The sequence below is a fragment of the Salvelinus alpinus genome, chromosome 32 (assembly GCF_045679555.1).
Source record: "Salvelinus alpinus chromosome 32, SLU_Salpinus.1, whole genome shotgun sequence".
Taxonomy (NCBI): domain Eukaryota; kingdom Metazoa; phylum Chordata; class Actinopteri; order Salmoniformes; family Salmonidae; genus Salvelinus; species Salvelinus alpinus.
In genome coordinates, this window is record NC_092117.1 from 24,431,641 (window position 1) to 24,448,736 (window position 17,096).

General features: G+C 45.9%; 1 protein-coding gene across 6 annotated transcripts in view; it reads left to right on the plus strand.

The window, feature by feature from the left end:
* LOC139562195 (girdin-like) overlaps positions 1-17,096 on the plus strand; it is a 96,727-nt gene that overhangs the window by 34,541 nt on the left and 45,090 nt on the right. For all 6 annotated transcript variants that reach the window (XM_071379631.1, XM_071379633.1, XM_071379632.1 and 3 more), the window contains exon 4: positions 12,795-12,864. In XM_071379631.1, coding sequence (XP_071235732.1) covers positions 12,795-12,864 — 70 coding nt within the window. The remainder of the gene's footprint in view (positions 1-12,794; positions 12,865-17,096) is intronic.

Genomic DNA, 17,096 nt, shown 5'->3' on the forward strand with positions numbered 1-17,096 from the left:
TACGTTGGGGAGTTGGGGCAGGTAACCTAGCGTGTGGGGGTTGGGGCAGGTTGCCTAGTGTTGGGGGTGTTGGGGCAGGTTGCCTAGTGTTGGGGGTGTTGGGGCAGGTTGCCTAGCGTTGGGGGGGTTGGGGCAGGTTGCCTGGCATTGGGGGGGTTGGGGCAGGTTGCCTAGCGTTGGGGGTGTTGGGGCAGGTTGCCTAGCGTTGGGGGGGTTGGGGCAGGTTGCCTGGCGTTGGGGGGGTTGGGGCAGGTTGCCTAGCGTTGGGGGGGTTGGGGCAGGTTGCCTAGCGTTGGGGGGGTTGGGGCAGGTTGCCTAGCGTTTGGGGGTGTTGGGGCAGGTTGCCTAGCGTTGGGGGTGTTGGGGCAGGTTGCCTAGCGTTTGGGGTGTTGAGGCAGGTAACCTAGCGTTGGGGGGATTGGGGCAGGAAACCTAGCGTTGCGGGGATTGGGGCAGGTAGCCTAGCGTTGGGGGGATTGGGGCAGGTTGCCTAGCGTTGGGGGGATTGGGGCAGGTTGCCTAGCGTTTGGGGGATTGGGGCAGGTTGCCTAGCGTCTGGGGGGGTTGGGGCAGGTTGCCTAGCGTTGGTCAGGTTGCCTAGCGTTGGGGGGGTTTGGGCCGGTAGCCTAGTGTTGGGGGGGTTGGGGCGGGTAACCTACCGTTGGGGCAGGTAACCTAGCGTTGGGGGGGGTTGGGGCAGGTTGTTGGGGCAGGTAACCTAGCGTTGGGGAGGTTGGGTCAGGTAACCTAGCTTTGGGGCAGGTAACCTAGCATTGGGGGGGTTGGGGCAGGTAACCTAGCTTTGGGGCAGGTCACTTAGCATTGGGGGGGTTGTGGCAGGTAACCTAGCGTTGGGGCAGGTAGCCTAGCGTTGGGGGGGATGGGGCAGGTTGCCTTGCGTTGGGGGGTTGGGGCAGGTAGCCTAGCGTTGGGGGGGGTTGGGGCAGGTTGCCTAGCGTTGGGGGGGTTGGGGCAGGTAGCCTAGCGTTGGGGGGGTTGGGGCAGGTAACCTAGCGTTGGGGCAGGTAACCTAGCGTTGGGGGGGGTTGGGGCAGGTTGCCTAGCGTTGGGGGGGTTTGGGCAGGTAGCCTAGCGTTGGGGGGGTTGGGGCAGGTAACCTAGCGTTGGGGCAGGTAGCCTAGCGTTGGGGGGATTGGGGCAGGTTGCCTAGCGTTTGGGGGTTTGGGGCAGGTTGCCTAGCATCTGGGGGGTTGGGGCAGGTTGCCTAGCGTTGGTCAGGTTGCCTAGCGTTGGGGGGGTTTGGGCCGGTAACCTAGTGTTGGGGGGGTTGGGGCGGGTAACCTACCGTTGGGGCAGGTAACCTAGCGTTGGGGGGGGTTGGGGCAGGTTGTTGGGGCAGGTAACCTAGCGTTGGGAGAGTTGGGGCAGATAACCTAGCATTGGGGGGGGGTTGGGCAGGTAACCTAACATTGGGGGGGTTGGGGCAGGTAACCTAGCATTGGTGGGGTTGGGGCAGGTAACCTAGCGTTGGGGAGGTTGGGGCAGGTAACCTAGCTTTGGGGCAGGTAACCTAGCATTGGGGGGGTTGGGGCAGGTAACCTAGCTTTGGGGCAGGTCACCTAGCATTGGGGGGGTTGCTGCAGGTAACCTAGCGTTGGGGCAGGTAGCCTAGCGTTGGGGGGGATGGGGCAGGTTGCCTTGCGTTGGGGGGTTGGGGCAGGTAGCCTAGCGTTGGGGGGGTTTGGGCAGGTAGCCTAGCGTTGGGGGGGTTGGGGCAGGTAACCTAGCGTTGGGGGGGATGGGGCAGGTTGCCTTGCGTTGGGGGGGTTTGGGCAGGTAACCTAGCTTTGGGGCAGGTAACCTAGCATTGGGGGGGTTGGGGCAGGTAACCTAATGTTGGGGGGGTTGGGGCAGGTAACCTAGCGTTAGGGCAGGTAACCTAGCATTGGGGGGGTTGGGGCAGGTAACCTAGCGTTGCGGGGGTTGGGGTAGGTTGCCTAGCGTTGGGGGGTTTGGGGCAGGTTGCCTAGCGTTTGGGGGTTTGGGGTAGGTTGCCTAGCGTTGGGGGGGTGGGCCAGGTAACCTAGCATGGGGGGGGGGGGTTTGGGGCAGGTAGCCTAGCGTTGGGGCAGGTAGCCTAGCATTGGGAGTGTTGGGGCAGGTAACCTAGCGTTGGGGTAGGTAACTTAGTGTGTGGGGGTTGGGGCAGGTAGCCTAGCAGTTAGGAGCTTTGGACCTGTATCCAAGAGGTTGCTGGTTCGAATCCCGAAGCTGCTAAGGTTAAAAAATCTGCTGTTCTGCCCTTGAGCAAGGCAGTTAACTCCCAACAACAACTGCTCCCTGGGCGCCGATGACGTGGACATCGATTTAAGGCAGCCCCCCACACCGGCTTTGGTTTTTGCAACTGACTAGGTATTCCCTTTCCCCTTGCCTAACCAAAAGTTTGCTGGTTTTAATCTCCAAGCCGACTAGGTGAAAACTCTGTCTGTGCCCTTGAGCAAGGCACTAAACCCTTATTGCTCCTTTAAATCGCTCATGTAAGCATCTGCTAAGTGACTAAAAGGTAAATGTACATTGAACAAAGATATAAACGCAACATGTAAAGTGTTGGTCCCATGTTTCATGAGCTGAAATAAAAGATCCCAGAAATGTTCCATATGGACAATAAGCTTAATTAGAAATTGTCGCATGTTGCATTTTATTATTTTTTTCAGTATAGGTAGCATACCATGTCAGGAGGATTCACATTCTGGCATAATGAGGGTTGTGGATGTTTTACGCAACTGCTTTTGTTAACACCATGTTATCGCATAAATTAGTTATGTTTTGATGCACTGTGTGAAAACACTGTTTGAGCTGAGCAACATGGTACTAGAGAATGAAGGTTTGGTCTGAGCAACATGGTACTAGAGAATGAAGGTTTGGTCTGAGCAACATGGTACTAGAGAATGAAGGTTTGGTCTGACCAACATGGTACTAGAGAATGAAGGTTTGGTCTGAGCAACATGGTACTAGAGAATGAAGGTTTGGTCTGAGCAACATGGTACTAGAGAAGGAAGGTTTGGTCTGAGCAACATGGTACTAGAGAATGAAGGTTTGGTCTGAGCAACATGGTACTAGAGAATGAAGGTTTGGTCTGAGCAACATGGTACTAGAGAATAAAGGTTTGTTCTGAGCAACATGGTACTAGAGAATGAAGGTTTGGTCTGAGTAACATGGTACTAGAGAATGAAGGTTTGGTCTGAGCAACATGGTACTAGAAAATGAAGGTTTGGTCTGAGCAACATGGTACTAGAGAATGAAGGTTTGGTCTGAGCAACATGGTACTAGAGAATGAAGGCTTGGTCTGAGCAACATGGTACTAGAGAATGAGATCGTTCCAAGATGGCTTAGCAGTTCAGACGTCATTTCTGTCCTCGTATTGTCGTGTCGTGTCCTGTATATATATATATATTTACACCTTTCTTCGCATATCTTTTATATATTTTATTATCCAAGAACTCAACTACAAAAGCTTTCCTGCAAAAGCTTTCCTGCAACCCGCCTCACCAATTACAAAAAAAAGTATTATTTACCTCAAATCTGAAAATCCACAGTGGAAGCTAGCCAGGGGCTAATCAGAAGCTAGCCAGGGGCTAATCAGAAGTTAGCCAGAAAGCTAACCAGAAGCTAGCCGAAAGCTAGCCAGAAGCTAATCTGAAGCTGCCCAGAAGTTAGCCGGTTTGCTGGCTAGCGTTGGTGTTTCAGCTGCCCACGTTTTGTGGTCATCAGCTATTCCTTTAGCTCGATAATCTACCGGCACTTTTGTGCAACGCGACTCGGACCGGAGCATACCGGGCCTTTTTTTTCTCTCAGTTTCCCCGGATTTCAGCCGCAGGCTCTGGACATTTGCACCTTGATTTTGCAGCTAGCTAGCTGCAAACCGTGTGACTATTGGCTTACGTCGATCCCGGAGCAAACTTAAATCATTCCGGAGCTAGCCAGCTGAGGAGTTCCATCAGCCATTCCTGGGCTACAGTCACCTATCCGGACCCGTTTTTTTTTTTTTGCTGCAGATACGGAGCCCCACCGGGCCTTCACGACTGACTGCCGACGTTATCTGCCCGAGGGAGTTATCCAACTGGCACCTCCGTCGCGACGTTACCTGAACGCTCATCTGGGGCCCGCTAATCGTTAGCTGTCTTATCGGCTGCTATCTGAATAAGTATATCGGAATTTTTTTTTTCTTCTTGGGTCACTATATCTATTTTGCCAATTGGATTTATCCCCTCTACCACACGGAACCCCACTAATCTACCGACGGAAACGCACGAGGTGTCTAAAAATAGACCTCCATCCTATGCTATCTTGCTACCGATAGCCATCTACCCGGCCAGCTGTCTGGATCGCCGTGACCCCAACCAACCTCTACTCACTGGACCCTTATTGATCACTCGATTAAGCATGCCTCTCCTTAATGTAAATATGCCTTGTCCATTGCTGTTCTGGCTAGTGTTTATTGGCTTATTTCACTGTAGAGCCTCTAGCCCTGCTCACTATACCATATCCAACCTTTCAGTTCCACCACCCACATATGCGATGACATCACCTGGTTTCAATGATGTTTCTAGAGACAATATCTCTCTCATCATCACTCAATACCTAGGTTTACCTCCACTGTATTCACATCCTACCATACCTTTGTCTGTACATTATTCCTTGAAGCTATTTTATCGCCCCCAGAAACGTCCTTTTACTCTCTGTTCTAGACGTTCTAGACGACCAATTCTCATAGCTTTTAGCCGTACCCTTATCCTACTCCTCCTCTGTTCCTCTGGTGATGTAGAGGTGAATCCAGGCCCTGCAGTACCTAGCTCCACTCCTATTCCCCAGGCGCTCTCTTTTGATGACTTCTGTAACCGTAATGCCTTGGTCTCATGCATGTTAACATTAGAAGCCTCCTCCCTAAGTTTGTTTTGTTCACTGCTTTAGCACACTCTGCCAACCCGGATGTTTTAGCCGTGTCTGAATCCTGGCTTAGAAAGACCACCAAAAATTCTGACATTTTCATCCCCAACTACAAGATTTTCAGACAAGATAGAACGGCCAAAGGGGGCGGTGTTGCAATCTACTGCAAAGATTGCCTGCAGAGTTCTGTTTTACTATCCAGGTCTGTTCCCAAACAATTTGTACTTCTACTTTTAAAAATCCACCTCTCTAAAAACAAGTCTCTCACCGTTGCCGCCTGCTATAGACCACCCTCTGCCCCCAGCTGTGCTCTGGACACCATATGTGAACTGATTGCCCCCCATCTATCTTCAGAGCTCGTGCTGCTAGGCGACCTAAATTTGAACATGCTTAACACCCCAGCCATCCTACAATCTAAGCTTGATGCCCTCAATCTCACACAAATTATCAATGAACCTACCAGGTACCACCCCAATTCCGTAAACACGGGTACCCTCATAGATATCATCCTAACCAATTTGCCCTCCAAATACACCTCTGCTGTTTTCAACCAAGATCTCAGCGATCACTGCCTCATTGCCTGCATCCGTAATGGGTCAGCGGTCAAACGACCTCCACTCATCACTGTCAAACGCTCCCTGAAACACTTCAGCGAGCAGGCCTTTCTAATCGACCTGGCCGAGGTATCCTGGAAGGATATTGATCTCATCCCGTCAGTAGAGGATGCCTGGATATTTTTTTTAAATGCCTTCCTCACCATCTTGAATAAGCATGCCCCATTCAAGAAATTTAGAACCAGGAACAGATATAGCCCTTGGTTCTCTCCTGACCTGACTGCCCTTAACCAACAGAAAAACATCCTATGGCGTTCTGCATTAGCATCGAACAGCCCCCGTGATATGCAACTTTTCAGGGAAGCTAGAAACCAATATACACAGGCAGTTAGAAAAGCCAAGGCTAGCTTTTTCAAGCAGAAATTTGCTTCCTGCAACACAAATTCAAAAAAGTTCTGGGACACTGTAAAGTCCATGGAGAATAAGAACACCTCCTCCCAGCTTCCAACTGCACTGAAGATAGGAAACACTGTCACCACCGACAAATCCACTATAATTGAGAATTTCAATAAGCATTTTTCTACGGCTGGCCATGCTTTCCATCTGGCTACCCCTACCCCGGTCAACAGCACTGCCCTCCCCTCTGCTACTCGCCCAAGCCTTCCCCATTTCTCTTTCTCCCAAATACAGTCAGCTGATGTTCTGAAAGAGCTGCAAAATCTGGACCCTTACAAATCAGCCGGGCTAGATAATCTGGACCCTTTCTTTCTAAAACTATCTGCTGAAATTGTTGCCACCCCTATTACTAGCCTTTTCAACCTCTCTTTTGTGTCGTCTGAGATTCCCAAAGATTGGAAAGCAGCTGCGGTTATCCCCCTCTTCAAAGGGGGGGACACTCTTGACCCTAACAGCTACAGACCTATATCTATCCTACCCTGCCTTTCTAAGATCTTCGAAAGCCAAGTCAACAAACAGATTACCGACCATTTTGAATCCCACCATACCTTCTCCGCTATGCAATCTGGTTTCAGAGCTGGTCATGGGTGCACCTCAGCCACGCTCAAGGTCATAAACGATATCTTAACCGCCATCGATAGGAAACAATACTGTGCAGCCGTTTTCATTGACCTGGCCAAGGCTTTTGACTCTGTCAATCACCACATCCTCATCGGCAGACTCGACAGCCTTGGTTTCTCTAATGATTGCCTCGCCTGGTTCACCAACTACTTCTCTGATCGAGTTCAGTGTGTCAAATCGGAGGGTCTGTTGTCCGGGCCTCTGGCAGTCTCTATGGGGGTGCCACAGGGTTCAATTCTTGGACCGACTCTCTTCTCTGTATACATCAATGATGTCGCTCTTGCTGCTGGTGATTCTCTGATCCACCTCTACGCAGACGACACTATTCTGTATACTTCTGGCCCTTCTTTTGACACTGTGTTAACAACCCTCCAGGCGAGCTTCAATGCCATACAACTCTCCTTCCGTGGCCTCCAATTGCTCTTAAATACAAGTAAAACTAAATGCATGCTCTTCAACCGATCGCTGCCTGCACCTGCCCGCCTGTCCAACATCACTACTCTGGACGGCTCTGACTTAGAATATGTGGACAACTACAAATACCTAGGTGTCTGGTTAGACTGTAAACTCTCCTTCCAGACTCACATCAAACATCTCCAATCCAAAGTTAAATCTAGAATTGGCTTCCTATTCCGCAACAAAGCATCCTTCACTCATGCTCCCAAACATACCCTTGTAAAACTGACCATCCTACCAATCCTCGACTTCGGTGATGTCATTTACAAAATAGCCTCCAAAACCCTACTCAATAAATTGGATGCAATCTATCACAGTGCCATCCGTTTTGTCACCAAAGCCCCATATACTACCCACCACTGCGACCTGTACACTCTCGTTGGCTGGCCCTCGCTTCATACTCGTCGCCAAACCCACTGGCTCCAGGTCATCTACAAGACCCTGCTAGGTAAAGTCCCCCCTTATCTCAGCTCGCTGGTCACCATAGCAGCACCTACCTGTAGCACGCGCTCCAGCAGGTATATCTCTCTGGTCACCCCCAAAACCAATTCTTCCTTTGGCCGCCTCTCCTTCCAGTTCTCTGCTGCCAATGACTGGAACGAACTACAAAAATCTCTGAAACTGGAAACACTTATCTCCCTCACTAGCTTTAAGCACCAGCTGTCAGAGCAGCTCATAGATTACTGCACCTGTACATAGCCCATCTATAATTTAGCCCAAACAACTACCTCTTTACCTACTGTATTTATTTATTTATTTTGCTCCTTTGCACCCCATTATTTCTATCTCTTCTTCCACTGCAAACCAACCATTCCAGTGTTTTTTTTTTTTTTACTTGCTATATTGTATTTACTTCGCCACCATGGCCTTTTTATATTTTTATTTATTTATATATATATTTTGTTTGCCTTCACCTCCCTTATCTCACCTCACTTGCTCACATTGTATATAGACTTATTTTTCACTGTATTATTGACTGTATGTTTGTTTTACTCCATGTGTAACTATGTGTTGTTGTATGTGTCGAACTGCTTTGCTTTATCTTGGCCAGGTCGCAATTGTAAATGAGAACGTGTTCTCAATTTGCCTACCTGGTTAAATAAAGGTGGGGGGAAAAAAATAAAAAATAAAAAATTAAGGCTTGGTTTGAGCAACATGGTACTAGAGAACTGAAACTCCAGTAACAGACCTCTGATTGTAACGTGACCCAGTTTTGAAGCGCAATGAACTCGGAGCTGATCAATAATTCAGGAGTAGACCGTGTGAACAGGAAGTGTAATCTATTCACCTCTCTCTCTCCACTGACACATCTGCTGAACTGTTTTACAGATTGACTCTTTTCTCACCATGAATATTGCCAGGCAATGTGCCACTCTGGATGATAGGGATGCTTTTCCATTTCAAAGCGCTGCAGTATTTCTGCCACCCCATTCTCATTATACCAGATCAACATAACACCCCACAGTGTGGTTCCCATTCCTGACTGTTTTATGTTTTATGCATGAGAGATGGGCTGTAAGCTCCTGTTAGCATGGGCTAATCCAACCTCCATATTTTAACACACAAACACTTAATTTAATATGCAAACCGGGTTTTAGCATTGATTCAGGCTCTGTGATTCAGTAGTTAGCCCTAGGCTGTTTGTTTGTTTTGCCTAGTCAAGCATCCATAATGAAACATCATGGAGTTTATCATTGGCCAATATGTACATGCCTCCCCCTTCTCCTTTACATAGAATTCAACCCCCCACTTCAAGCAGACAGGAGATTTAAAGATTGTGAGATGTGCATGAAATTCACATTTTCATGATCCATCAAACAGGAATACGCTTGATATCCTATATCTTGAATCTGAGGCTTTCCATTCCCTGTGTTTTCCCTCCATGAAATAGGAGATTCTTAACCCAAATAGAGAGAGGGTGACATTGAGAGCATGTGCTGTGGGTAGACTGGGTAAAGATTACTCAGGCTTTTGACGCAGTGCCTGACTGTGCTATGTGCTCGTACTGCAAACGTGCCTCCCGAGAGAGACAGGGGTGTGTGTGTGTGTGTGTGTGTGTGTGTGTGTGTGTGTGTGTGTGTGTGTGTGTGTGTGTGTGTGTGTGTGTGTGTGTGTGTGTGTGTGTGTCAGTGAGGGGGAGGCAGCAGCTAGAAAAGGGACAGGTGTTGTGTGTAGTCGAGAAATAAGAGTGTTTGTATTTGTATCTCTGTGGGTTCCTAACTACCCAAGGCCACAGTTGCTGCCTTGGGGTCTGACTCAGCAGTCAGCACCTTAGGCCACATGGGTGTTCTGTGCTTCTCACTTTAAAATGCATTTAGGTGGGATAGCATTTAATGATGAGAAATCACATGCTATTCTACTCAATCTATTCTATTCTGGAAGCATGGACAAATGTGAAGGTACTCCCTTCCTGTGGGGTTAGCCATATAATCCTCCTCCCACCTTTCACCAGCACAGCAGAGCAGCAGCTAGTCCACACTGACGCTCTTATCCTGACTGACACATAAAACCATGGCAACCATGTCAAATTCTCTTTGTGTAACCCCAGGAAACAAATGACCTTGAGAACATTCTGACATCCTGTCCCTGGGCTAGTGTGACAGGCATCATCCGTTTTTTGTCCACGCGTGTCTGTTTTTCCTCCTGTCATGTCATACACGTCATATGAAGGTCTACAACCGTACATCTCTCTGAACAGAGACAAGCTTATTAACCAGTAGACATAATTATTTCCCCTCTGTTGCCTTGACACCAGTGGTAGCAATGTGTTACAAAAACATGGTGTACCTTCTGGCAATAAAAAGCCCAAACTGAAAGGGTTTATTATCCTTCACCATGAGGTAATGACATCAATATGTGGTTTTCCAAAATCTCATGTTAAATAATAATACGCTTCTTTTTCATTGCATCATAGAGAAGGCCCCATGTAACCCTGTTTAAAATGTCTATGTGGAGTTTGCCTCAGTGTACATTAAATATTGAAGATAATAGCCCTCATGTCCTTTATACTTGAAAAACGACTCTTTCAATTTGACCACAGAGATCTCAGGAGAGGACTCAAATTAAGATTCACTAGATGTATGTTTCTAAATGTTATGACAGGTAGTTGGAGAAATATTTCAACATTGAACATATTTCGAGCTTTTTCTCTGATATAGGCCCTAGTCCAGTATCTCGGGGTTAGTTTAATCGTTAGACACAGATGCACCAACCCAAGCTCTCCGGATGTAATGTGAGCTGGACAGATGTCAGGCCACCGCCCCACATATAATTTAATGGTTACTTTGGGTTGGAGTTCTTTGGCCCAAGGCCCAACACGGGCTTAAATTGCTATCCATACACAGTAAGCACGGTCATTATCAAAGGCCTTGGTTCTGTTCCAAACAGCCAGTCAGTCCGGCAGTCTGTTAGAGATTAGAGACAGGCCCTAGAGCAGTGGGTCAAACCAGCACTGCCCACTAGTCTCATACCAGTCCAACAGACTTCTAAATTACTGAATCAATATTTAAAGCTGTTTAATGACAGTTCTCCCTCGTTTAGTGAGTACTTGGCTTTTGACATAATAGATGAAGACCTTGGAGAATCAATCAGTCAGCATGACTGCCTGTCTGTCAGCGTACCAGCAGCAGCATGGTGGTGTACTGAACTAGGAGGAACAGGGGATAAGCAGCTTTACTAGTCAGCTGATGACAAGGTTTCTGCTGATGGTATGGTGGTGTGTGCCTGGTTTCTGTATGTGCCTTCTTGTGTGTGAGCTTTAAAGTGTGCGTTTTGATGGGCATCCTGTTTTTATGATGGACATATGAAAACCTTGTAGTGAAAGGGGGATTTGAGACTTACAACTTACACAAAGACCATGGTCACTGTTGTCACATGACAGCCAAGCGCACACAGGACGGGTGACATCATCAAACGATGCCACATGAGACCCTTGCTTTGTCTATTGGTTTACAAATTGATACTCTTTATATAACATCCCCACTGGGCATCCCTCTGTCTGTACCGTCGCTTCAGAGTAAACGGCTTCCCTGAAACTCTCTGGCTTAGCTATCGCATTGTGGAAGGAGGGGAAAAGTATTCATGCATGGTTCTGCAGTGATCCTTTTAAAGATGGTGTCTCCGTCTTCTCATGCAATCACTACTCATTCTGATGGTCAGTGAAAACAATATGTATAACATCCTGTCAACATCTGTAGTAATAACTAATACTGTAATAACAAGTCACATTGCAACAACTCTTACTGTAACAACTCTTACTGTAACAACTCTTACTGTAACAACTCTTACTGTAACAACTCTTACTGTAACAACTCTTACTGTAACAACTCTTACTGTAACAACTCTTACTGTAACAACTCTTACTGTAACAACTCATACTGTAACAACTCTTACTGTAACAACTCTTACTGTAACAACTCTTACTGTAACAACTCTTACTGTAACAACTCTTACTGTAACAACTCTTACTTTAATAAAAACTCTTACTGTAACAACTCTTTAATAAAAACTCATACTGTAACAACAACTCTTACTGTAACAACTCTTACTTTAATAAAAACTCTTACTGTAACAACTCTTACTTTAATAAAAACTCTTACTGTAACAACTCTTTAATAAAAACTCATACTGTAACAACAACTCTTACTGTAACAACTCTTACTGTAACAACAACTCTTACTGTAACAACTCTTACTTTAATAAAAACTCTTACTGTAACAACTCTTACTTTAATAAAAACTCTTACTGTAACAACTCTTACTTTAATAAAAACTCTTACTGTAACAACTCTTACTTTAATAAAAACTCTTACTGTAACAACTCTTACTTTAATAAAAACTCTTACTGTAACAACTCTTACTTTAATAAAAACTCTTACTGTAACAACTCTTACTGTAACAACTCTTACTGTAACAACTCTTACTTTAATAAAAACTCTTACTGTAACAACTCTTACTTTAATAAAAACTCTTACTGTAACAACTCTTACTTTAATAAAAACTCTTACTGTAACAACTCTTACTGTAACAACTCTTACTGTAACAACTCTTACTTTAATAAAAACTCTTACTGTAACAACTCTTACTTTAATAAAAACTCTTACTGTAACAACTCTTACTTTAATAAAAACTCTTACTGTAACAACTCTTACTGTAACAACTCTTACTGTAACAACTCTTACTGTAACAACTCTTACTGTAACAACTCTTACTGTAACAACTCTTACTTTAATAAAAACTCTTACTGTAACAACTCTTACTTTAATAAAAACTTACTGTAACAACTCTTACTTTAATAAAAACTCTTACTGTAACAACTCTTACTGTAACAACTCTTACTGTAACAACTCTTACTTTAATAAAAACTCTTACTGTAACAACTCTTACTGTAACAACTCATACTGTAACAACTCTTACTGTAACAACTCTTACTGTAACAACTCATACTGTAACAACTCTTACTGTAAACAACTCTTACTGTAACAACTCTTACTTTAATAAAAACTCTTACTGTAACAACTCTTACTGTAACAACTCTTACTTTAATAAAAACTCTTACTGTAACAACTCATACTGTAGTAACTAATACTGTAATAACAACTCATACTGTAGTAACTAATACTGTAATAACAACTCATACTGTAGTAACTAATACTGTAATAACGTAAAGGGAAAGGGGGATACCTAGTCAGTTGTACAACTGAATGTATTCAACTGAAATGTGTCTTCCGCATTTAACCCAACTCAAACTGTAATAACAACTCATACTGTAATAATAAGTATTTTTGATGTGTTCCTCCAGGAGACCCTCCAGCAGCTGGTGATGATGCCCCTCCCCAACGTGCTGGTGCTGGGCAGGAGCCCTCTCAGTGGTACGTCTTCATCTGACTGACCTGCCAACAATACACACTGTTACACTGGGAGTTCAGTGGGGAAACCTTCCATCTTCTCACTGAGGATGTTACTGTCCTGTATTAGAATACAGTGTAGACTCCTACAGTGTAGACTCCTACAGTGTAGACTCCTACAGTGTAGACTCCTACATAATGTGAACCCTTTAGAACTTCATTATTATGCACTGAACATCACGTAGGTCTGTTGCTTCATCTAGAAATCAGTTTTCATCGTCCTTGTGTGTAGATGTCCTTTCCACCAGCTAGAATTTCTCTGTTCTCTTCATGGTAAGATATTGGGTTATTGGATAGTCATGTGAAACCAAGATAAAACCAGCCATTGATGATTGTATTGTGTCAAAATATTTGGATTTAGGAAACACATTATTTGTTTTATTTCAAATCAAATTTTATTGGTCACATACACATGGTTAGCAGATGTTATTGTGAGTGTAGCGAAATGCTTCTAGTTCTGACAGTGCAGCAATATCTAACATGTAATCTAGCAATTCCACAACAACTACCTAATACACACAAATCTAAGTGAAGGAATGGAATAAGAATATATACATGTAAAAATATATGGATGAGCAATGACAGAGTGGCATAGGCAAGATGCAATAGATGGTATAAAATACATTATTTACATATGAGATGAGTAATGCAAGATATGTAAACATTATTAAAGTGGCATTATTTAAAGTGACTAGTGTTCCATTTATTAAAGTGGCCAGTGATTTTGAGTCTGTATGTAAGCAGTAGCCTCTCTGTGTTAGTGACGGCTGTTTAACAGTTCTGATGGCCTTGAAATAGAAGCTGTTTTTCAGTCTCACGTTCCCAGATTTGATGCACCTGTACCGACCTCGCCTTCTGGATGATAGCGGGGTGAACAGGCAGTGGCTCGGGTGGTTGTTGACCTTGATGATCTTTATGGCCTTCCTGTGACATCGGGTGGTGTAGGTGTCCTGGAGGGCAGGTAGTTTGCCCCCGGTGATGCGTTGTGCAGACCTCACTACCCTCTGGAGAGCCTTACTGTTGTGGGCGGTGCAGTTGGCGTACCAGGCGATGATGCAGCCCGACAGGATGCTCTCAATCTGTAAAAGTTTGAAGGTTTTAGGAGACAAGTAGTGGTGCAACGGAGCACACCAACTCTCCTATCGGATCGCGGTTTTGAGTCACGGATCAGATCATTTTTTCAGATGAGCAAAAAAAAGGGGAGACAAATTTAACTTTGCTTTCCATTTATTACTTAAAGAACACTTAAAGCAAGGAACTTTTCAATGTTTAAATAACATCTTAAAATAAAATATTCAATACTCAATTGTTAAATTAAAGTGCAATATGAGGCATGATACCTTCTTCCTTTGAACAATAGTGAATGAAAAAATAGCCCGTGTCCACGTCATCAGAAAGAAAGGAAAAACGGACCTGAGCTTATAACTTCACATTACTTTTCTAAAAGATGAGGATGTCTACATTGTCTGGGGAGAGGGTAGACCTCTTTGCAGTCACTATGTCCCCTGCCGTGGAGAACATCCTCTCGCTAGGAAATGAAGTGCCAGGCACAGCCAGGTAGCATCTTGCCATCGTGGCAATGTGAGGGTATTTACACACATTGTTTTTCCACCAGTGGATCACCGTCCACTGGAATGCCGCTTGCTGCCTTGTAGGATGCCACCTCCTCTTTGATGGTGTTGGCAAACGTCTTGCCTGTGTCATTGCTCGCAAAGGTCTCCCCGAAAAACTTCTTCATGGCCAAATTATTTTTTGGAGGAGATGCCTCTGAGTTTGCTCCTGTCGGCTCTGTGGCTTGACCCTGCAGAAAAAATGACTTGATCTATTTAACAAATTATTTATTTTCATTTTTCATAGAACTATAATTGTGGCAATAACATTTAATAAAAGCCATTATTCCAAATAAAAAATGGATGATTCTAATAGCAATAGCATAGACTAAGATTAGACTGCAGTATATTATTATATAAGTAATTCACTCTTATTTATTTTTTTACCTCTTCAGTGGCCACAATCTCAGTGGTGAGATCACTGTATGTCATTCGGTGTATGGCAGGGTCTAGGTGAGACAGGGTATAGGTGAGACAGGGACTTGAACAGACAGGTACTTGAACAGACAGGGACATGAACAGACAGGGATTTGAACAGACAGGGATTTGAACCTTGGATCCAGTTCAGTAGATTTATAAAGGTAGTCCTGTACATTAGGGGGGTATCTGGGGTTCAGGTCCTCTCTAATGGCAGCCTTGACATCTCTAGTGATGGTGCTGTCTTCCTCACTTGGGGCCTTTGATTGTAGAATCCTTGTTTTCAGAGGTAGGATTATGGACACAGACGGTGCAGGTTCAGTGCTCAATAGGGTTGTAACCGGTTTGAGAGGTTTGAGCACCAGGAGGACCTCCTGCCACTTTCACGTCATCATCAGACAAGGTGACGATGTCTTTATGTTTTTTCAGGGTCTTGTCTGTCAGTGCAGAGTTATACAGCTGTCTGCTGCTCAAGATAGCGCTCCAACATGTCATAAGTGGTGTTCCATCTTGTTGTGACATGGTGTATGAGCTTGTGGGTCGGTAGCTGTAACATTTCCTGCTTGGTCTTAAGCACATGAGCGGCTGTTGTGCTTCGGTGGAAAAAGGAAACCACCTTCCTGATCCTCCCAAGCCGGCGGTCCATCTGGTTCACTGAGATTCCCCTTTGGGATGCTAAATTGATCACATGTGCAAAGCAAGCTATCTGTGGCCCCAGTCCAGCTTCTATCACTGCATTTACTTGGTTCTTGGCATTATCTGTGGTGGTTGGGATATTGCTATTGGGCCTCTAGCTTCCACTCTGCTACTGCTCCTAGCAGTACCTGCACCGGATTTGTGCCTGTGTGACTCTCATAGAGGGGGCGTGTCTGTAGCACCGGACTTCACATCTCCCACTCTGTGGTGTAGTGAGCAGTCACAGTCACGTAGCTTTCTGTTGCCCTGGAGGTCCACTCCTCTGTGGTGTAGTGAGCAGTCACAGTCACGTAGCTTTCTGTTACCCTAGAGGACCACCCGTCTGTGGTGTAGTGAGCAGTCACAGCCACGTAGCCTTCTGTTACCCTAGAGGTCCACTCCTCTGTGGTGTAGTGAGCAGTCACAGTCTCGTAGCTTTCTGTTACCCTGGAGGTCCACTCCTCTGTGGTGTAGTGAGCAGTCACAGTCACGTAGCTTTCTGTTACCCTGGAGGTCCACTCCTCTGTGGTGTAGTGAGCAGTCACAGTCACGTAGCTTTCTGTTACCCTGGAGGTCCACTCCTCTGTGGTGTAGTGAGAAGTCACAGTCACGTAGCTTTCTGTTACCCTGGAGGTCCACTCCTCTGTGGTGTAGTGAGCAGTCACAGTCACGTAGCTTTCTGTTACCCTGGAGGTCCGCTCCTCTGTGGTGTAGTGAGCAGTCAGTCACGTAACTTTCTGTTACCCTGGAGGTCCACTCCTCTGTGGTGTAGTGAGCAGTCACAGTCACGTAGCTTTCTGTTACCCTAGAGGACCACCCGTCTGTGGTGTAGTGAGCAGTCACAGCCACGTAGCCTTCTGTTACCCTAGAGGTACACTCCTCTGTGGTGTAGTGAGCAGTCACAGTCTCGTAGCTTTCTGTTACCCTGGAGGTCCACTCCTCTGTTGTGTAGTGAGCAGTCACAGTCACGTAGCTTTCTGTTACCCTGGAGGTCCACTCCTCTGTGGTGTAGTGAGCAGTCACAGTCACGTAGTTTTCTGTTACCCTGGAGGTCCGCTCCTCTGTGGTGTAGTGAGCAGTCACAGTCACGTAGCTTTCTGTTACCCTGGAGGTCCACTCCCCTGTGGTGTAGTGAGCAGTCACAGTCTCGTAGCTTTCTGTTACCCTGGAGGTCCACTCCTCTGTGGTGTAGTGAGCAGTCACAGTCACGTAGCTTTCTGTTACCCTAGAGGACCACCCGTCTGTGGTGTAGTGAGCAGTCACAGCCACGTAGCCTTCTGTTACCCTAGAGGTACACTCCTCTGTGGTGTAGTGAGCAGTCACAGTCTCGTAGCTTTCTGTTACCCTGGAGGTCCACTCCTCTGTTGTGTAGTGAGCAGTCACAGTCACGTAGCTTTCTGTTACCCTGGAGGTCCACTCCTCTGTGGTGTAGTGAGCAGTCACAGTCACGTAGTTTTCTGTTACCCTGGAGGTCCGCTCCTCTGTGGTGTAGTG